Here is a 21,439-nt window from a genome sequence, read left to right on the forward strand (position 1 = left end):
CGGAGAAACTCCGTTCTCTTTGGTTTATGGCATAGAGGCGGTAGTACCAGCTTAACTCAACGTGCCCGGACTTCGCTGAACAGAAGCACCATTAAATGAGGAAGAAAATTCAGCAATGCTTGAGGATTCGCTGGATACCATAAATGAAAGGTGTGATCAAGCTTTGATTCGGATTCAGAATTACCAGCAGGCAGCAGCCCGATATTACAACACTAAACTCGGTATTAATTGGGAAGGATCTTACATTGTTACCGAAGTGGTTCGCAACGGCGTTTATAGATTGAAAGACTTAGAAGATAGGCCAGTCAAGCGACCTTGGAATGTGATCAATCTAAAGAAGTTTTACGTTTAAGATACACACATTTTTTATGTACATGAACTACGATGTGGCTTGATCCCGAAATGGGTATGTAGGCAGATCGGAAACGAGTTCAGCTACTAATAAAAATTTATTTTATTTTGTTGTTAAAGGGAAAAGTTCGACTGTGCGAACAAACAAAGTAAATGAAGTTCGACTGGGCGAACATACAGAAATTGGAAACAAAGCATTTATTCAAGCAAATATGACAAAATGGCGATCTTCCAACGCTTAGGAAACTCTTCTCGATGTGCAGAACACTTGGACTCCTTGACCGGCGAGGTCAAGGATTGGCATCAGACAATCCGGAATACGAGCGAAGTCAGAAATTCCGAGATCAATCCACTCTCCGGGATGAGAACCGAGGATGTGAAGATCTCTTGATATCGCAGTAACCCTGCGTTGCAGTCGATTAATCTTTTTCTGGAGTTTCTTCTTTTCCAGTGTTAGCTTCCTATGTTGAACCGTAAGTGCTTTGATAAATGCCATCGCGATCTCTTGGTCTCTGTCCGGGAGATCCTTGACCAAGGCACACGAAGTTTGGATTTGAGATCTGAAGAGGCTGCAAGTAGGAGAGGACCGCCTACTCGGCACATCAAAGACATCTTCATCTATCATCTCGACCCTGGAGAAATCAGACATGGACTCCAAACACCGAAGATTGAATTCCATACCTACAAAAGTAAAAGGAATAATGGAGAATAAAGAGAAGTTGAAGCTATAATTTATAGGAATATCATGTCCATTGTAGGTTGCGGTTTCCATCTTGGAATAGAGTGATTTTCGGAGAGATTTAAGCCCCTGCATTAAAGACATATCTCCGAAAATATATCAAGAAAAAGGAAAGAAATAAAACATTTTCCATAAACAAAGTGGGCCGAAGCCCATTACGAGTTTTTTTTTTAAAAAAAGAAAGGAAAAGATAAAGACAGAATTCGGGACATTTATGGAAGGGGCTCAGGAACAGGCTCCTTCATCGCCGATTTAGATTTCGAAGTGGACGCCTCGCTCTTGCCATCCACTCCGGGTTCATTCCGGACACGTATGCAAGAAATGTCATCCTCCTCCTCTTCACTGTCAAGCAGGGTGACTTCGACCGGGGCATTCACGGGTCCTGGAACCTGACCTCTACCACAAAGATACATCCGGAGCATTCTCGGGATCTCAGCGATGGAGTCAAAGTTCCTCCACTCCCATTGGAAAGGGTCGCTTTCCAAAGCCCTCACTTTCCTTTCCACTCGAGCAATACGAGCCTCGAGTGTTTGCCTTTTAAGACCCAGCCGCTGCCGTTCATCGCACAAACGGCTATGTTTATCGACGACCTGCCGCAGAAACAAGTAAATTAAAGAGGAGGACAGAAAAGTCCAGATAAGAAAGATGGTTACTAACCTTGTCCATGAAATCGTAAGCCTCTTTCTTTTCCCTCGAAGGGAAGTGGAACACGGCATGAGGGAAGAGAATGCCGGCTGGCTCGAAGCCATCACCGGATAGGAAAAGTGGGCTGTCGGGATCAATGGGGACTGCTGTTTCGTTTTCCATTGTTGTGGTTTTACCGAATAAATTCTGAAACTCCTTAAAGAAAATTCAGAAGTAGTTAAGCCTTTATTTATAAAGGCTTAGGGTTTGTCTTGGAACCGTAAATCTAATAATGATGGCGTGCACGAGCTCAGTTTTCGCGTTCTAAAGAGAAAGGCCTGATCAGCCTAAAAATCTCGAAAGCATAGCCACAAGACCAAAAAGGGTTAAACGCAGACTTTGCAAACCCGCACATAGTTTTAACCAAACCCTCTTTGGGGTCATAACCTAAAAAGGTTTAAAACCCTCCTTAGGCGAATATCTTGTTCAAAAGAAAATAACGATAAAGCCTCCTTAGGCAAAAACAAGTTCAAAATTTAAAGTTTTAAATAAATGGGACAATCCCCAGTTTAAAGTGGACACAGCCACTACGGATTAGCAACCACCTCGGACTCCGTCTCGGCTGTCAAGGTTTCACTTGTCTCCTTGGCTAGGGTTTGATCAGAAGAAGCTCCAGGCCCATTCTCGACGGTACAACCATCTCCCGGGGTGACTTCCGGTGCAGCAGGAACTTCGGGTGGAACGACACCTTCCGTTTCACTTGAGCCTAGGAAGGAAAGTTCCAGTCAACTAAATATAAGGAAAGAAGAAGGTAGTGAGTATCAAGAGCTAGAGGTTACCTGCCCAGTCTAGACCCGATTCACTTATGGGAGGCAATTCTGTGAAGAATTCCTCGAAGTGCTGAGGATTGAAGGTTGAAGCAGGAAGAGCTACCAAGCGACTCCGCTTTTCGGATAAATTAGCCGTCAGCTCGGACCTTTCTTGCGCTTCGGAGAAATCTTTGTTATGGATTTGATCCAACAGGATCAGGTTGCTCTCGTGCTCCTTGGTGCCAGATTCCAGATCTGACCTAGACTTCTCGGTTTGGATGAAGCGGATGGCCCCTTGAATCAACTCCATCCCACATCCCTTCACCTCTTTTCTGGCCTTCGACGCCGACCTTGCCAACTTGGAATCATGCAACTTGGTGTTCGCGTTGTACTTTGCGTTGAGCTCAATGAGTTGGTTGTTCAGGGTATAAGCAGTTGATTCAGATTCATGAAGTCTGCCCTGAACACCAGAAAGCTCATTCTGGAGTTGATAATTCTGATCGTACTGATCCTTTAGCTCCCCCTTTATCTTCTCAAGCTCAGAAAAGAGACAGTCAACCTTGTCCTCTAGCTCGTGCTTAGATTTGGTAGAAGAACGGAGATCAGCCTCGAGATTAGAGAACTTGCTCATCCACGTGTCAATCTCTTTTTCCCGACCAATGACCAACCCCTCGTAATGTTCAATCATATCATTAAGCTCGTCGTTAGCTTGACATTACACATAAACCCGAGATGGCGGATCAGTTCGAAGAATGACAGCGAAATCAGAAAAATGAAGCGGAACTAACCCGAGATGAATGATGAGCATGAAGCAGGTAACGTTCGCGAATCGCAGAGCGCCATTTGTCAAAATCCGGCAGGATCGGGCCTGATCGAGTTTTAAAGCACCGAAAGACGTTACCCTCTTTCTCCATGGCTACGAAAGCAAAAGAGGAAAAGTCTTAGAAATTCAGAATAAATATAAGGCGAAAAGAAACGTATACATATATATCATCAGACCTGAGAGCGATTTGATCTGAGGAACAAGAGCAGGCTTAGTCTTCGAAGGGTCATCTCGAGACTCAGAACTTTCTTTCTGAGGAGTTGCACTCTGGTTCGTCTTCTCGCCACTACGTTGGGAAGAAGAAGACATATCAACAGGACGAGGAGGACCCATTGGTTCAGTAGGAGGGGACGATCGAGGAGAACGGTCAGTCCGGGCCCTTGACTTCTCTCTCCGCGGAGAAGAACCACTGCGAGATGACCTGTCCCTCTTCTTGCGAATCAAATCCTTAAGCGGTTCGTTGCTAAGGTCATCTCGGGGAGGACGAGAAGAGTCATGATGAGGAGATTGGGGCCTCCGAGGAGGACGGTCATCACGACGTTCACGCCGAGGTGTCAATCTGAAAGCGGTGACGAATCTGGCTCCTTTGGTGCTACCGTCGTCAACTAACAAGGTTTTGCTATAATCTTTTTGGTCAATGGCGGTCGCAAGGAACGCCTTGTTCTCATCACATGCCTCAGCTATCGGCTTGGAGATCATTTTTCGCTAGGCAGTAAGGGCCCGAGCTGACATTCCCTAGGTTGAGGGAGGAGGCGGAAGACGATGAAGTTGATTGGGAGGGCTCATCCTGAGTTTTCGATTGGCTTCTATGAATCGATCGAGGGTGAAAGAATTCCAAAGGGTTTCCCCTTCGAGGATTATTTTGAAGAAGCCGATGAATTCTTCAGATGGTAGAGTTGAAGCGATGGAAGCTGCGAAGTGAAACAACAAGTTAATTAGCAAAAGTAAATAAAACAACCGGAAAGGATATATGCAACCTAATTTCTACCGGGCTTCGCAGACCACTTCGATGGAAGTACATCGGAAAGATTTCCGATCGAAGCAGAAGTCTTCCTAATCAAGAACCAAGGATGGTGCCAGTTTTCATCCTTGTTCGGAAGGTGCGAGATGATATTTCTATTGGCGTTTGGATACGCCGAGAAATATCCCGTTTTCTTCGATGAACTTCTCACGCTTAGAAGCTCGTACAGCTCGGGGACTCCGATAATATATCCGGCCTCCGTCGTAACGGTTATAATCCCGAGGATGGTTCGAAGAAGATTAGGGGTTAGTTGAGGTAAGGCGATTTCAAAGGCAGGTAAATACCGGACCAGGGCCTCGGGAAGTGGGAAGGTGAGCCCGCAGCCCTTGAAATAGATCTCGTAAACACAGAAATAGCCTTCGCGGTGGTTTTCCGGAGATTCCGTAGGACCGGGCAGCATCGATTCCGCCATGATTTCAGACGGAATCTGACAAAGATCTCTCAATTGATTAAGAGATTGAAGAGTACATGTAGACATGTAGTGGGGACCAGGATGTCACCCGGACGAGTGCATTCGTCATTACTAGAGCCTCTTTCAAAAGATGGAGACTCGGGTCTATCAGGATCAGAATTCATCGAGGAAGATAAAGAAATTCAAAGAATGAAAAGAAAAAATTTAACGAAAGAGAGTCGGCGAAGGAAAGAAGAGAGAAGCTTCAATTAAAAGTGTAAGAGTAAAAGTAAAAAAAGTGATGATGATGAAAGAAGTTACCTCACGCAAGCTAGGTGATAATGATGGAACCGCCTTGGGAATCGTGGGGGGAGTGGAAAGGTTTTCTCGCTTTAATAGTAAATAATTAAGATACGGTCATGATGGCGACAGATGTCACGCGACCAAATATGGGTAGCGCCGAAATTAAAGGACTGACGGGATTTTGGCGGGAAAATCAGAAGATTCCTTAAAACGCAATCTTTCGTCATTAAAGCATTAAAGTCCTCCGAATTGGAATAGCACTTCGAAAGACTTGGGGGGCTAATTGTTGGTGTTGGATCCCGCACCAGTAGTCCGGGACCAACCAAAGATTGCCACGCAGCCAAGACGAAGGCCCATAAGGGATAAGGCCTATTAGGTCTGTAAGTTAAGGGTGCGGTCGAGGTGGTGACACCACAGAGAAAGTTTGAAGTGATTGCACCTCGATACGAGGGTGTGGGGAAAGAGAGGATTCTTGAGCAGCCAGATTTCCTTCACTACATTTCCGAGATAAGCAGCAATGTCCGGAGGAGACATCCCTGATGCATCATTGGCTGAAACTCTCAAAGCCATGCAGCAAGCCATGTCGGAAATGTCTCAGAAGTTCTCGAATGTGGAAACGGCTGTTGACTCGTTGCAAACAACCTAGGTATCTCTTAGTCAAAACGTCAGTACTATTCAATCTTGTGTTCGCTCTTTAAGTGCAGGAAACCACCTTGGAATCCGAAGAAGGATATTCAATTCGCCAAGCTCCCTTGCGCGAAATGGAACCAGCGGACAAACAACTCCTGGTCCTACTGATACGTTAGTTCAGCCGTTGGAGGGAGAGACACAGCTCGAAGATGAAGATCAACTTGCAGATCAATACGAACAGGAAAACCTCGACCAGTTCGAGACCATGAGGAAGGTTAGCCAGGAATTAAAAGAAATGAAATCAAAATTCCATCAGGCTACAAGTTCGGAGCCAGACATCAATCGAGTCATTGAAGAAGCTAGGCGAACACCTTTCATCTCGCGAATTGCAAGTCTAAGAATCAAAGATTCCAGGAAGCTCAAGTTGGACCCTTACGGCGGATTGGAGGATCCAAAGAGCTATCTCGCAACTTTTTTGATAGCTGCTGGAAGAGTCGAACTTGATGCAGCTGATGAGGATGCAGGGTACTGCAAGCTCTTTTCGGAAAGTCTATGCGGCCAAGCTTTAATGTGGTTTACCTAATTAGAACCGGATTCGATCAGCAATTTCGATGAACTATCAGCTGTGTTCTTAAAGCAATATTCCATCCTTATGGATAAAAGCGTTTCAGACGCCGACCTTTGGATTCTATCACAAGGACCAAATGAGTCACTTCGAGTTTTCACCACCAAATTCAAAGGAGTGCTGTCGAAGCTCCTAAAAATATCGCAGCAGTCAGCTTTATCTGCCTTACGAAAAGGATTGCGATATGATTCAAGGTTTAAAGAGGATTTAATACTTCATAAACTAGACACAATTAAAGATGCACTCTTCCGCGCAAACAACTGGATGGAAGTGGAAGATGAAAAAGAAAATTTCGCCAAAAGGAATAAACAAGAAAAACCGGCGATCAAAGGACCAAGAAAATTTGGGTCGCAACCCTTCAACAGTATTGTCGGAAAGCAATTCCAAGGAAAAGGAAAATCAAATACTTGGGTCCGTGATGAAAGTTTATTTTGTGACATCCATAAAGTAACCGGGCACTTAACCAAAGATTGTAGTGTCCTTAAAAGGCACCTCGCAGAGCTTTGGTCCAGCGGAGATCTTTCCAAATTCAACATAAAAGATTTCGTGAAAGAATACCATGAAGCAAGTGCTAAAATGAAATTGCACTTGTGACAACAAACGAAAGTAGCCAAAGAGTCACAAGTTCTAAAATGAAATTGCATTAATTAAAAAGGATAAAAGCCTTCCCAGGCACTAGAAGCCCTCATAGGCAGCAAGGTTCAAAAAAAAAAAAGCAGCATAACAGAAAAAGCAAAAGGAAAGAAAAGAGATGCGCGTCAATCGTTGAACTTCTCGCCAGGAGTGCCGAATAAGAGATCATTCTCCTCCCGAAGGTTCCGACGGATCTCTTCTTTGTTACTCCCAAACTCGTTCAGACCTATCGGAGTTCCGTTCTCATCAACGTCCATTGGCTGCACCTCCGAGGTCTCCGATATCTGCGGTAGATCTAGCTTGTTCACGGAGAAGTCTAACACCACAGTCTCGGTGCATTTCGCATTAAGTTCCACCAACTGCGCAGCTAGGCGAGGCTTCTCAACCTCGAGGTCGACCGTCTCCTTCTGGATTTGATCAATCAGCATCAGGTTCGATTCAACCTCCGCCGCGTGTCCCTCATGCAGAGAATGGTCTTTCTTGGCAACCCATTTCTCCTTGATGCCACTCAAAACCTTCGCATATGCTGACACCAGCCCCACCTTAGACTCTCGAACCACCGCCTTAACCTCCTGAGCTCTAGAGTTGGTAAGGTTCACCACCCTACGAGAGAGGTCCGCGTTCTTGTCCTCGAGACGGTGGATCTGGTTGGTAGATGTGTGTTTGTTCGCCTTCAGAGTTGCGATCTCCTCACCTAACATAGTGACGTCCCTCGACAGCTTCTTCTCCAGGTCCTTTGATGAGGACAGTTCTGCCTTCAACTTACTGACCTCCTCCTACAAAAATCGACAAGGCGCACCAGGAATAAAGGTTGCGATTTGATAGTTGTATAAAAAAAAGTACAAGTACTGCATGTGCTGAACATAACATACCTGGAACGCAGTGTCACGCTCCTGACCTGCTTTAACCGCAGCTGTAAGCTCGGTGACCAGTTTGCGAGTCTCCTCGAGTTCAGCAATTGAAGGGACCATGCTCAACCATTGCTCATATAGAGCAACAACCTTGTTTTGAGCCGCAAGAGCCTAAACAAATACGCATGTTCAAAACAGAGCTCGAGCGACCTAAGCAAAGTAATAGTGGAGTTCAAGAACGTACCTGCGCATTCTTCGCCATCATCTCGATGAACGCCTCAGCCTCTGTCAAATTCCTGACCGCCGGGATCTGACAACCGTGGCCTTTGATGTGTCGGAGCAGATGAGCTACACCAGATTAGTCTTCAACAATTGGGTAATCCCGATTGTGGTTGTACGACCAGTGGAAGGGTCTGCTGGCAGTAGATCCGCCAGATCCGCCCTCAGAAATAGCAGGCTACCTCATCTCCTGAGGGTGAACCCCTCCCCGGGAACCAGATCTCCCTCTTCCCCGAGGCGCTCGCTCCCCGTTATGGGACCTGTCGTCAGACCTCCTCTCATTGGAAGAAGCGACCTGAACGACTGGTTGATCCACGGCTGCAGGAGCAGCATCTGGAGGAGTGTTCACAGAGGAGACACCTAGGATAACCCTTTCTCTTTTCGGAGATGAAGGGACATCATCATTCATACCCCCATCATTGGACCTGCGGTCCTCGACCTCCTGGTTTGTGTTCTCTTGGGGAACTGGCGCAGCAGCTGCGGCAGTCGCTTTAACAGCACATTGAACCTCAGGAGCATAAGAGGTCGAAGCATGCAGAGTAGCCAAAGCGTTCCTGGCTCCAGCCACTATGGCTGCCAGGTCACCAATGCGAGCTCTTTCACCTCCACAAGCAGCTCGTTGAACACGAAGACTGGGTCTCCTCATTATGAGTGGTTGATGGGAAGTTAAAGAAGAATCGGGAGGATTTCTTTCTCGGGAAGCTAAAATGTATTAAAAAAAACATAAATATCGAGGTGCGAACACATGCAAGCCCCGGGTCCAAATAGGACAACGCTTGTAAATACGACGTACCTAAAGCCTGGGCAAGACTTTCTCAGACCTGCGAAGGAGAAGCTTGCGGAACTGGATCTTCGAAAACCGGTTATTGAGGAGGATCTTGAGAAGCCGGAACGTGCTGGATGGCTGGGATCGCTGAGAGAGGTACTGCATCTATTGCTGAAATTACTCTAAGAGCCGACCTGATGCGCTCTCGGGAAAAAGTTGACCAAGTATTTCTCTCTCTCCTAAGAAGAGCTGCTAGTGCGAACTCCTTTCGCGTTGTTTCGAAGTATCTCTAGCTGTAACTGCAAAAAAAAAATAGCACATAAAAATGGGTTAGTGACGAAGCAGACCTCATATCACAAAGCAAAGCAAGCAGCAATGAAACTAGAGTGTTAGCCAGGTCCGCAGCTGACCCAGACTAGAGGCTCAGGTGGTCGCGATTCTAGAAAAATCGTAATCGCCAACAGAATGGCGGTCTACTCGAAAGAAGAAGTATTTTCCCCGCCAATTGGTGTCCCTGCAACTCTTCGTCCCCTCCAAGACTGCGCAGCCCGGTTTACCGGAAAGGTAGTAGGTTCCTCTGTTGGCCCGATTGTTGGTCTTGATGTAGCACAATCAGAGCAGCCGGCAGTGATTGAAGTCCCTGCCTTCTTCGCGAGCTCTAGTAAATAAAGCCAGAATGTGACGGACAAAGTTCGGGGTCATTTGCGGAAACGCCAATTGGAGGTGTCTCAGCGTTTCGAGGACACAAGACGGGATCGGAAAAAATAGACCGCACTTCTCAAAGAAGTTCACGTACGCGCAGCACCATCCCGCAGGTACGTTTTCTGGGTTCTATCCCCGCATTGTAACCATCATCGTGACTTCCGGCGGAACCTGACAGCGTTGGCAGAGGTTCACCAGATTCGCCGCCTTCGTCGTCATAGTCGTATGCTCTCCGACTGCCTCGCAACCTCGTCGCCGCTTCCGGGTAACCGCCGCGGACGAGGAGGCTAGGTTTTCAACCGGAACCAGAATTTCAACGATGTCATCTTCGTCTACTTCATCATCTGCTTGACAGCGCGACACGGAAGCTTCTAAGGATTGTACCGGACTCTCCTCGTCGTCGCCGTAGCTATGTTGGCTCAGGTTCTGGGAATCTTTGAGATCGCTCATCGTCGGAGGTGAATGAAAATAAAGGAAGAGAAAAAAGGAATTCGGAAGCAAGGAGAGCAGAGATACAGAGGCGGTGATAAAATAGAAGAGACTCTCTAACTTTACCAAAGTAAAAACAAAAGTGAAGAGTTCTACAATTATAAAGAGGAGAGAGGTTACTTGGGGAATTGCGTCGTGATGAGTGGATAGAAGTGGGAGACGTGGGCAGCTATTTAAAGTAGCCATCATTACTAGCGGTTCCCGAGATCTGCGAGAAGATCTGCGAAATCCTTATCTCCACCGCTCAGATGGGAGCTCCAAGCGACGCGCCATCTCAACCGTCCACGTCAGCACTCATCTGAACGACCTAGTTTGTGGATGTCGGATTTACACACTCAAGTATTTTTATTAGTAGGAAAGATTATTCTTGAGGGACAAAAATAAGAACGTAAAAGGCTTATGAATTGCTACAAAAATTGCTATATTATTTCTTTCTTCAGAGGAAGATCCCTTTACATGGCCATTGGCCTTTGTATTTATACATAGAGAAACGACGTTAAAAATGAGTAATTAAGTACAATTATTCCTTCTTAAATGTGTCCGTTTTGATTCCTTGACTTTAATGCTCAACGTTTGAATTTGAGTTGACTCTGATCTTCGTGGGCCTCGCCTTTTCGGCCCAAGTGTCCTTGAACCGACTTACCCGTGTCTTCTACACCGAACTCATGTCATAGTGCAGTCACTTCGGATTCTCGAAGTTGTGACAACCACTTCGACCGTTCCTTCGGCTCATGGGTACAATGGGCTTCATTCTTTATGGGCCATTATCTTGACTACGTGGCAATCTTTGGTTGGTCTCGGACTTCTGGTGCGGGATCCGACACCAACAATTAGCCCCCCAAGTTCTTCGAAGTGTCATTCCGATTCGGAGGACTTTAAATGCTTTAAATGACCAAAGATTGCGCTCGAGAATCTTTCTGATTTCCCGCCGAAAATCTCATCACTCCTTTAATTTCGGCACTAGCCATTTTTACCCGATTGACATCTGTCATCATTATGACCATATATTAATTAATTACTATTAAAACGGGAAAAAACCTTCCCACTTCCCACACAACTTCCAAGGCGGTTTCATCATTAGTTTGTGTGAGGTAACTTCTTTTCACCATTACTTCCTTCTTTTACTTTTGTGCTTTAATCAAAACTTCTCTCTACTTTTCTTCGCCGAACCTCTCTTCGCCGGATCTTGAATTTTTCATTTTTATCCGATGACTTCTGATTCTGAAAGACCCGAATCTCCGTCTTACGACGAGAGGCGTTCTAGTAATGACGAATGCACTCGTCCTAACGATATCGCCGGTCCTCATTACAAATCCACCTGTACTCTTCAATCCCTTGAGCGATTAAAGGGGCTTTGTCAAATTCCTCCTGGAATTATAGCGGAGGCGCAAATAGCCGATCCTACGGAATCCCCGGAGAACCACCGTGTCGGCTACTTTTGTATTTACGAAATTTACTTCAAAGGCTGCGGATTGACCTTCCCCCTTTCCGAAGCCCTAGTTCGATTCTTGGCGGCTCTCGAGATTGCTTTACCTCAATTAACCCCCAATCTCCTCCGAACTATCCTCGGGATTATAACCGTTGCGGCGGAAGCTGGCTACGTCATTAGAGTCCCCGAGCTGAATGAACTTCTAAGTGTGAGAAGTTCGTCAAAGAAAACGGGATACTTCTCGGCATACCCAAATGCCAATAGAAACGTCATCTCGCACCTCCCGAACAAGGATGAAAACTGGCACCATCCTTGGTTTCTGATTAAGAAAACTCCTGCTTCGATTGGGAATCTTTCCGATGTACTCCCATCGAAGTGGTCTACGAAACCTGGTAGAGACTAGGTCGTATATTCCTTTCCTGTTCATTATTATTTCTTTACTGACCAAATTCGTTGTTTCATTGCGTAGCTCTCATCGCTTCAACTCTCCCGACCGAAGAATTCGTCAGGTTCTTCAAAACAATCCATGAAGGGGAAACCCTTTGGAATTCTTTCACCCTCGATTGGTTTGTCGAGGCCAACCGAAAACTCAGGATGAGTCCTCCCAATCTACTTCATCGTCTTCCGCCTCCTCCGTCAACTCAGGGAATGTCAGCTCGGGCCCTTACTGCCCAGCGTAAGAAACTCTCCAAGCCGATAGCAGAGGCTTGTGATGAAAACAAGGCGTTCCTTGCGGCCGCCATTGACAAAAAAGATTACAGCAGGACCCTGCTGGTTGATGATAACAGCTCCGAGGGAGCCAGATCCGTTGCTGCTTATAGGTTAACACCTCGTCGCGAACGCCGTGACGAACGTTCTCCTCGGAGAGAGCGGTCTCCTCGTCGTGATTCTCCTCGTCCTTCCCTAGACGATTTCAGCAGTGAACCACTTAAGAATTTGGTTCGTAGGAAGAGGGACAAGTCATCCCGTAGTGACTCGTCTCCGCGAAGGGAGAAATCAAGGGCCCGGACTGACCGTTCACCTCGATCATCTCCTCCTACTGAACCAATGGGTCCTCCCCGTCCTGTTGACATGTCTTCTTCTTCTCAGCCCGACATCGAAAAGACTGCTCGGAGCGCATCTCCTAAAAAGGGAGATTCTGAACCTCGAGATGCTTCCTCGAAGTTAAAGCCCGTTCTTGTCCCTCAAGTCAAATCGCTTTCAGGTTTGGTGATTTACACATACTCTAGCGTTTTTGTTTCTATTAAGATTCTGATTTTTACAACTCTTCCTTCTTCGCAGCTATGGAGAAAGAAGGCAGCGTCTTCCGATGCTTCAAAACCCGATCGGGTTCGATCTTGCCAGACTTCGACAAATGGCGCCCTGCGATTCGTGAACGCTATTTGCTCCACGCGCATCACTCATCTCGGGTTAGTTCCGTTTTTTGTTTTTTTTTTTTTTTTTTGCGTTGCCATTCTGCGAACTGACTCGCCATCCTGGGTTTATGTATAATACCAGGCTCATAGCGAACTTAACGACATGATCAAACATTACGAAGGGCTGGTCATTGGACGGGAGAAGGAGATTGACATGTGGAAGAAGAAACTCTCTGCCCTTGAGGCTGAACTCAGTTCTTCTGCCGGCTCCAAGCACGATCTGGAGGACAAAGTCGACAGTTTAACATCCGAGCTTGCGCAGATAAAGGGGGAGCTGCAGGACCAGTACGATCGGAACTACAAACTCCAGGATGAAATTTCTGGTGTTCAGGGTAGACTTCATGAATCCGAATCAACCGCCGATACCTTGAACAACCAACTTATCGAGCTTGACGCGAAGTACAAGGCGCTGGCCAAGTTGCGTGATTCCGAGTTGGCAAGGTCGGCATCGAAGGCCAGAAAGGAGGTTAAGGGACGCGGGATGGAGTTGATCCAAGGGGCCATCCGCTTCATGCAAACCGAGAAGGCTAGGTCAGACTTGGAATCAGACATCAAGGAGCATGAGAGCAACCTGATTCTGTTGGATCAAATCCATGAAGCAGATTTCTCCGAGGGGCAAGAAAGGACCGAACTGTCAACTAATCTTTCTGAAAAACGGAGTCGCTTGGCAGCCCTACCCACTTCGACCTTCAACCCGCTTGACTTCGAGGAATTCTTTACTGAATCACCTCCTATAAGTGAATCGGGTTTAGACTGGGCAGGTAACGCTTGGCTCCTAACGCTTACCTTTTCTTACCTTGTACCTTTGATTGACTGGAATTATTATTTCTAGGCTCAAATGAGACGGAAGACGTTGTCCCGCCCGTAGCTCCTATGGTACCGGAGGTCACTCCGGAGGTTGGTTGTACCGCGGAGGGTGGTCAGGGAGCTTCATCTGATCAGGCGCCAATTAAAGAGGCGGGCGAAACTTTGACAGCTGAGCCGGAGTCCGAGGTGGAGGTCAATCCGTAGTGGCTGTGTCCACTTTAAATTGGGAATTATCCCATTTATTTTAAAACTTAATTTCGAACTTGTCTTTGCCTAAGGAGGCTTTATTATTTTCTTTTGAACAAGATATTTGCCTGAGGAGGCTTTTAAACCTTTCTAGGTTATGACCCAAGGGGGTTTGGTTAAAATTATATGCGGGTTTGCAAAGTCCGCTTTTAACCTTTTGTGGCCTTGTGGTTATGCTTTTGAGATTTTTAGGCTGATCAGACCTTTCTCTTAAGAATGCGAGAACTGAGCTCGGCTTAAAGCGAGTTCCCCACTTCGGGTTTAGTCAACTCGATGAATTTATTGGGCTTGGGGCTTAGAAACTTTAATAGTTAATGCGACGGTTGCTCTTTCCCTTCTTATAAGTAAGGAAAACGGCTCGTCTTTAATGCAATAAATGCCTTTTCTCGATTTTCCAAAAATGGTTTAAACCACTCGGACACACTACCATTATTGGATTTATGGTTCCAAGACAAACCCTAAATCATTATAAATAAAAGCTTACCTACTTCTAAGCTTTATTTAAACATGATTTTAGAATCTTACTTGAGAAATATTTCAAGAATGGAAAACGAAAAAGTAGCCCCCGTTGATCCCGGCAGCCCACTCTTCTTGTCCGGCGACGGCTTTGAACCGGCCGGCGTTCTCTTCCCTCACGCCGTTTTTCACTTTCCTTCAAAGGAGAAGAAAGAGGCTTGCAATTTTATTGACAAGGTAAATATTTAAAGTTTTTGATTTAAAAACTTTTTGTTTCATCTTATTCACTCATCTTTATGCCAGGTTGCCGACAAGCACCGTCGCTTGTGTGAAGAGAGGCAGCGGCTGGGCCTCAAAAGGCAAACATTCGAGGCTCGCATTGCTCGGGTGGAGAGGAAGATACGGGCCTTGGAAAGTGATCCCTTTCAATGGGAATGGCGGAACTTTGACTCTGTCGCTGAGATCCCGAAGATGCTTCGGATGTATCTCCGCGCTAAAGGAGTTCCGGGTCCCGTGAACGCCCCCGTCTGCGCCGTTCCATCTGACAGCGAAGAAGAAGACGAAAAGGAGGCCAGCACCTGTCGGAAACGCGTTCGGGATCATCCCGAAGTGGATGCCAAGAACAAGGCGTCCACTTCGAAGACTAAACCGGCGATGAAGGAGCCTGTTCCTGAGCCTCTTCCATAAATGTTTTTTAACTTCTTCCCTTATTTTAAACTCGTAATGGGCTTCGGCCCCTTTTTATTTATGGAAACATTTGCAACTTTCCTTTCTTTTCAAATATTCTCGGAGATGCGTCTTTTAATGCAGGATCTGTTCGAGGGCATAAATTTCTCCGCGAATCACTCCATTCTTAGGATAGAATCCGTAGCTTGCTAGGGATATGAAGTTCCTATAAATTATAGTCTCAATTTCCCTTTACTCCTCATCATTCTTTTCATTTTAGTAGGTATGGAGTTCAATCTTCGCTGTTCAGAATCTATGCCCGACTTCTCCAGATTCGGAATGATAAACGAAGATGTTCTAAATGAGCCAAGCAGGCAGCCTCCTCCACTTCGCGGCTTCTTGAGATCTCAGATCCGAGCCCCATGTGCTTTGATCAGGGATCTCCCAATCAGAGACCAAGGGACAGCGACGGCGTTCATAGAGGCACTCGAGCTTCAACATCGGAAGCTTATGTTGGAAAAGAGGAGACTCCGGAAGAGGATTAACCGGATACAACGCACTTACTACGGTGTCAAGAGATCTTCACATCCTTGAATCTCACCCCGGAGAGTGGATTGAGCTTGGAATCTCTGACTTTGCTCGAATTCCGGACTGCATGATGCCAATCCTCGATCTTGCTGGTCAAGGAGTTGAAGTGTTCTGCTCGTCAACAAGATTTTTATAGCCCGAAGTGTACGATGAGGGACATTCCGTCTTTTGAATAAACGTTCTATTTCCAATTTCTTGTATGTTCGCTTAGCCGAACCTTCTATTTGCTTCACTTGTTCGCACAGTCGAACCTTTTTCCTTTAATAAAGAAATAAAACAAATTTTTATTAATAGCTGAACTCGTTTCCGAGCTGCCTACATACCCATCTCGGGATCAAGCCACACCGTAGTTCATGTACATAAACAATGTATGTAGCTTTAAACATAAAACTTCTTCAGGTTGATCACATTCCAAGGTCGCTTGACTGGATTGTCTTCTAAGTCTTTCAACCTATAAACACCGTTCCGAACCACTTCGGTAATAATGTAAGGTCCTTCCCAATTAATACCGAGTTTACCGGCACCTTCTTCTTTTTTGTTGTCAAAGAAGCGCCTTAATACATAATCTCCCACGAAGAACGGTCTACTTTTAACCTTAGAATTGTAATACCGGGCTGCTACCTGCTGGTAATTCAGGATCCGAATCAAAGCTTGATCACGCCTTTCATTTATGGTATCTAGTGAATCTGTAAGCATTGCTGAATTTTCTTCCTCATTTAACGGTGCTTCTGTTCGGCGAAGTCCGGGCACATTAAGTTCAGCTGGTACTACCGCCTCCATGCCATAAACCAAGGAGAATGGAGTTTCTCCTGTAGGTCGCCTAGGGGTTGTACGATAGGCCCACAAGACGGGTTGGAGTTCTTCATACCATCCTCCCTTTAGATGATTTAAGCGTTTCTTGAGATTGCTCAATATCGTCTTGTTCGCGGCTTCAGCTTGACCGTTTCCTTGCGGATATCGTGGAGTAGAATAGCTAACTTTGATTCCCCAGTCTGCACAAAAGGCATCAAACTCGTGTGAAATGAATTGTGGTCCATTATCAGTGATTATTTCATATGGAACTCCATGTCGACATATAATGTTTTTCCAAATAAAGGTCTTCACCGCCGAATCCTTGATACCAACATACGCCTCAGCTTCAATCCATTTCGAAAAGTAGTCCGTAAGGACTAAAAGGTACTGTACACCTCGAGTTGATTTGTGCAATGGTCCAATGATGTCCATTGACCACCTCATAAACGGGTATGGGGCGAAAATGGAGGAGAATAATTCCGACGGTTGATGGATCAATGGTGCATGGAGTTGGCAGCGCTTGCATCTTTGGGCAAACTTAACACAATCTGTGATCATAGTGGGCCAATAATATCCCATTCTTTTAACTTTAAAAGCCATAGCCCTTCCTGATGAATGACTCCCACATAATCCTTCATGCACTTCGCTCATAACGATTTCGACTTCGGGCCCAAAAATGCATAACAAGTAAGGGTCACTGACACCTCGTCTATACAACGTGTCTCTTGACAGACAAAATTTCGCGCTAACGATTCTCATTTTTCTGGCTTGCCACTTATTCTTTGGGAGCTCGCCTGTCATAATGTAGTGCTTTATTGGCTCCCTCCAGTCAGACCCCCAGTCTTTAGCCGGAATTTGGTCAACCTTGTGGAATACTCGTGGCTCTGGCTCGGGATGTTCGTTTGGTTCAAGAACATCCTCCTCGATTAACGGTTCGGTTTCTAATATTGTTTCTGGAATCATATCTTCAGCTAAGAGAACGGGTTCCTTGTTAGATGTATTTGATCCCCTTGACTTCCTCCGTTTGTTGGGTGGCGGTTTGATCTCTGGTTCGCCACGGTCGCGTGCCGCTGCTCGAGACCTTGTAACGACGAGGGTTTCTTTGTTGTCTTGAATGCTTCGCTCCGAAATGCATTCCACTGGAATAACTCTTTTCAACTCAGGGTCTGATGTTGACGCTAATGCGGCAGGTGCATCCGTAGTTGTATTCTCTCCTCGAGGTATGCGGATTAATTCGAATTTTGAGAAATTTTTAGATAGATCCTTCACTACTTCGAGGTACGCTTCCATTCTTGAGTCTTTGGCTTCATAGTCCCCATTAAACTGGTTAACTACTAATTGCGAATCGCAATAAGCCAATATTTCCTTAGCTCCAACTCCTTGTGCTAATCGAAGTCCGGCAATTAGGGCTTCGTATTCTGCCTCGTTGTTGGAGGCATTGAATAACAACCGGAATGATTGTTCTAGAATTTCTGATGTTGGAGATTCCAACTTGATTCCCACTCCGGATCCTTGCTTTGTTGATGACCCGTCTACGTGTAATTTCCAAGTTTGGTTACTCGGTTAAGAAATCTGCTAAAACCTGAGCTTTCATACTGATCCGGCTTTTGAATTCTATATCGTACTCGCTTAATTCCACCGCCCATTTCGTCAATCGTCCGGACTGGCTTGGACTATGAAGTATTGTTCGGAGTGGCTGGTTGGTTAATACCTCAATCGGATGGGATTGAAAGTACGGGCGCAGCTTCCGAGCCGATGTCACCACCGCGAGTGCGAGTTTTTCCATCATTGTATATCTGGTTTTCGGATCCGTCATTGACTTGCTCACGTAGTAAATTGGTTTCTGCTCCCCACGGTCTTCCCGAACCAAGACTCCACTAACCGCGTGGTTTGAAACCGACACGTATAAGTAAAGTTTTTCATCCACTTCCGGTTTGGACAATATAGGCGGAGTGGTTAAGTATGCCTTAAGCTGCCCAAAAGCTTCTTCACACTTCTCATCCCAAAGGAATCCTTTGTTCTCTTTTAGAATTTGGTAGAAAGGCAACGACTTATCTGTTGATCTCGAGATAAAACGATTCAGAGCCGCAATCTGCCCAGTCAACCGTTGTACTTCTTTGAAGTTTCTTGGAGATGGCATGTTTAGAAAGGCGTTAATTTGATTTGGATTTACTTCAATCCCTCTTTCTGTCACGACATAGCCAAGAAATTCCCCGGATGGGACTCCAAATGTGCATTTCGCCGGGTTCAGCTTCATTTGATACTTATTGAGAATATCAAAGCATTCCTCTAAATGCTTAACGTGATCCTCTTTCTTTAACGATTTAACCAACATATCATCTATGTAGACTTCCATTGTTTTCCCGAGATGATTATGGAACATCTTGTTAACCAACCGTTGATATGTTGCTCCTGCATTTTTCAAATCAAAAGGCATTACCTTGTAACAATAGATACCTCTATCAGTAATAAACGACGTTTTTTCTTGGTCTTCGGGGTTCATCATTATTTGATTATAACCCGAGAAGGCATCCATGAATGTTAATAGCTCGTTCCCAGCGGTGGACTCTACAAGTCGATCTATATGTGGGAGCGGGAAACTATCTTTGGGACATGCTTTATTGAGGTCTGTGAAGTCGATGCAAACCCTATCCTTCCCATTCTTTTTCTTGACAACGACAGTGTTTGCTACCCATTCCGGATATTGCACTTCTCTTATGGACCCTATCTTCAAAAGTTTATCCACTTCGTCATTTACTATTTTCGCTCGCTCCACTCCAAGCTTTCTTCTTTTTTGTTTCACCGGTTTGAAGCTTGGATCCACGTTTAGTTCATGACAAATTATACTTGGATTTATGCCGGGCATGTCCGCTGCTGACCATGCAAACGATGTTTTGTTTTTCCTTAAGAGTTTGATCAAAGCTTCTTTTATTTGGCCAGTCAAAGTTGCCCCAATTCGAATTTTCCGGTCCGGCTTGTCTTCTTCCAACACCACTTCGATTACTATATCATCTTTCTTTTGCCCGCTAGGAAATTTTGTTCTTAGTCCTTCTTTTGCGGGCTTCGTTAATTGCTATTGAATCTTCATACGGTGGCTAGCTAGATAACACGTCCGTGAAGCTTCTTGGTCTCCTCGAATTGTTTTCACCCCATTTGATGTTGGAAATTTGATACATTGATGGTATGTAGAGGGGACTGCTTTCATTCGATAAATCCAGGTAGTCCCGAGGATGATGTTGTAAGCTGCGGGCTTATCGAAGACAACGAAGTCCACGATCTTTGATACCTTCTTGGCAAGGACCGGTAGCTTGATTGTTCCGAGAGACATGGCTGACTCGCTTGTGAACGCAACTAACGGAGATGGGGGTCCTACTATGTCTCCTCGGCTGATTCCCATTCTTTCTAGAGTACTTAAAAAGATCAAATCGACCGAACTGCCTGTATCTATAAGGATCCTTGATACTTCGAAGTTGGCAACGTCAAGGGTAATGACTAGAGCATCATCATGCGGTCTTTCGAGGTACCGCGTTTCTTCTTCATTAAATGATATTGATGCACCTTGAAAATCGACTTCCTCGCTTAAGCTTGCTTTGAGTAGGATATTTCGTTTATGTTTCTTGATGGAACTTATCGAATCTCCGCAAAACTTGGAACCTCCTAGAATCACATTGATCTTACCCTTCGAACTCCTTGGTTCTTCCTCGTTGGATAACCTTGGTCTTTTGGAATCTTGATCTTCGGAACTTCCCTTTGCTTCGTGGTATTCCTTCACAAAATCTTTTATATCGAATTTGGAAAGATCTCCACTAGCCCAAAGCTCTGCGAGGTGCCTTTTAAGAACGCTGCAATCCTTGGTTAAATGTCCGGTTACTTTATGAATGTCGCAATATAGACTTTCATCACGGACCCAAGTGTTTGATCTTCCTTTCCCTTGGAATTGCTTTCCGACGGTATTGTTGAAGGGTTGCGACCCAAACTTCTTTGGCCCTTTGCTCTCCCTAGGCTCGAACTTCTTGGTAGGGACGGTGATTGCTGGCTTTTCTTGTTTATTTCTTTTGGCAAAACTTTCTTTTTCGTCCTCTACCTCCATCCAGTTGTTCGCGCGAAAGAGTGCATCCTGAATTGTGTCTGGTTTATGAAGTATTAAGTCTTCTTTAAACCTTGAATCATGTCGCAATCCTTTTCGTAGGGCAGATAAAGCTGATTGCTGCGAGATTCTTGGGAGTTTTGACAGCACTCCTTTGAATTTGGTGATGAAAGCTCGAAGTGACTCATTAGATCCTTGCGACAAGTTCCAAAGATCGGCATCCTAAACGCTTTTATCCATAAGAATGGAGTATTGCTTTAAGAATACGGCTGATAGTTCGTCGAAATTGCTGATCGAACCCGGCTCTAATTGGGTGAACCACATTAGAGCTTGGCCGCATAGATTCTCCGAAAAAAGCTTGCAGTAGCCTGCGTCCTCATCAGCTTCATCCAATTTGACTCTTCCAGCAGCGATCAGAAAAGCTGCGAGATAGCTTTTTGGATCCTGTAATCCGCTATAAGGGTCCAACTTGAGTTTCCGGGAATCTTTGATCCTCAAACTTGCAATTCGCGATATGAAAGGTGTTCGCCTAGCTTCTTCAATGACTCGATTGATATCTGGCTCCGAACTTGTCGCTTGATGAAATTTTGATTTCATTTCTTTTAATTCCTGGCTAACCTTCCTCATGGTCTCGAACTGGTCGAGGTTCTCCTGCTCGTATTGAGCTGCAAGTTGTTCTTCATCTCCGAGCTGTGTCTCTTCTTCCAACGTCTGAGCTACATTATTAGTAGCACCGGGAGTTGTTTGTCCGCTGGTTTCATTTCGTGCAGCGGAACTTGGCGAGTTGAATATCCCTCTTCGGACTCCCACAAGGTTTCCTGCACTTAAAGAGCGAACACGAGTTTGTATAGTATTGACGTTTTGACTAAGAGATACCTGGGATGTTTGCAACGTATCGACGGCCTTTTCCACATCCG

The 21,439-nt window shown here is 45.5% G+C and overlaps 1 protein-coding gene and 1 pseudogene across 4 annotated transcripts; both read right to left on the reverse strand.

The window, feature by feature from the left end:
* Positions 1–1,300: 1,300 nt before the first annotated feature.
* LOC110225423 lies at positions 1,301–1,897 on the reverse strand. Of its 4 annotated transcripts, XM_021015159.1 has the most exons (3): positions 1,748–1,897; positions 1,628–1,680; positions 1,303–1,393 (listed from the first exon to the last, which is right to left on the reverse strand). In XM_021015159.1, the coding sequence occupies exons 1-3, from the start codon at positions 1,895–1,897 to the stop codon at positions 1,303–1,305; spliced, it is 294 nt and encodes a 97-aa protein (XP_020870818.1). The 4 variants fall into 4 exon arrangements, with proteins under 4 accessions (XP_020870817.1, XP_020870816.1, XP_020870818.1 ...); XM_021015158.1 differs by having other exon boundaries at positions 1,301–1,641; XM_021015157.1 differs by having other exon boundaries at positions 1,301–1,680.
* Positions 1,898–2,542: 645 nt separating this feature from the next.
* Positions 2,543–4,943, reverse strand: LOC110225422 (annotated as a pseudogene).
* Positions 4,944–21,439: the final 16,496 nt, after the last annotated feature.

This window comes from Arabidopsis lyrata, assembly GCF_000004255.2.
Source record: "Arabidopsis lyrata subsp. lyrata unplaced genomic scaffold ARALYscaffold_1, whole genome shotgun sequence".
NCBI classification, from domain to species: domain Eukaryota; kingdom Viridiplantae; phylum Streptophyta; class Magnoliopsida; order Brassicales; family Brassicaceae; genus Arabidopsis; species Arabidopsis lyrata.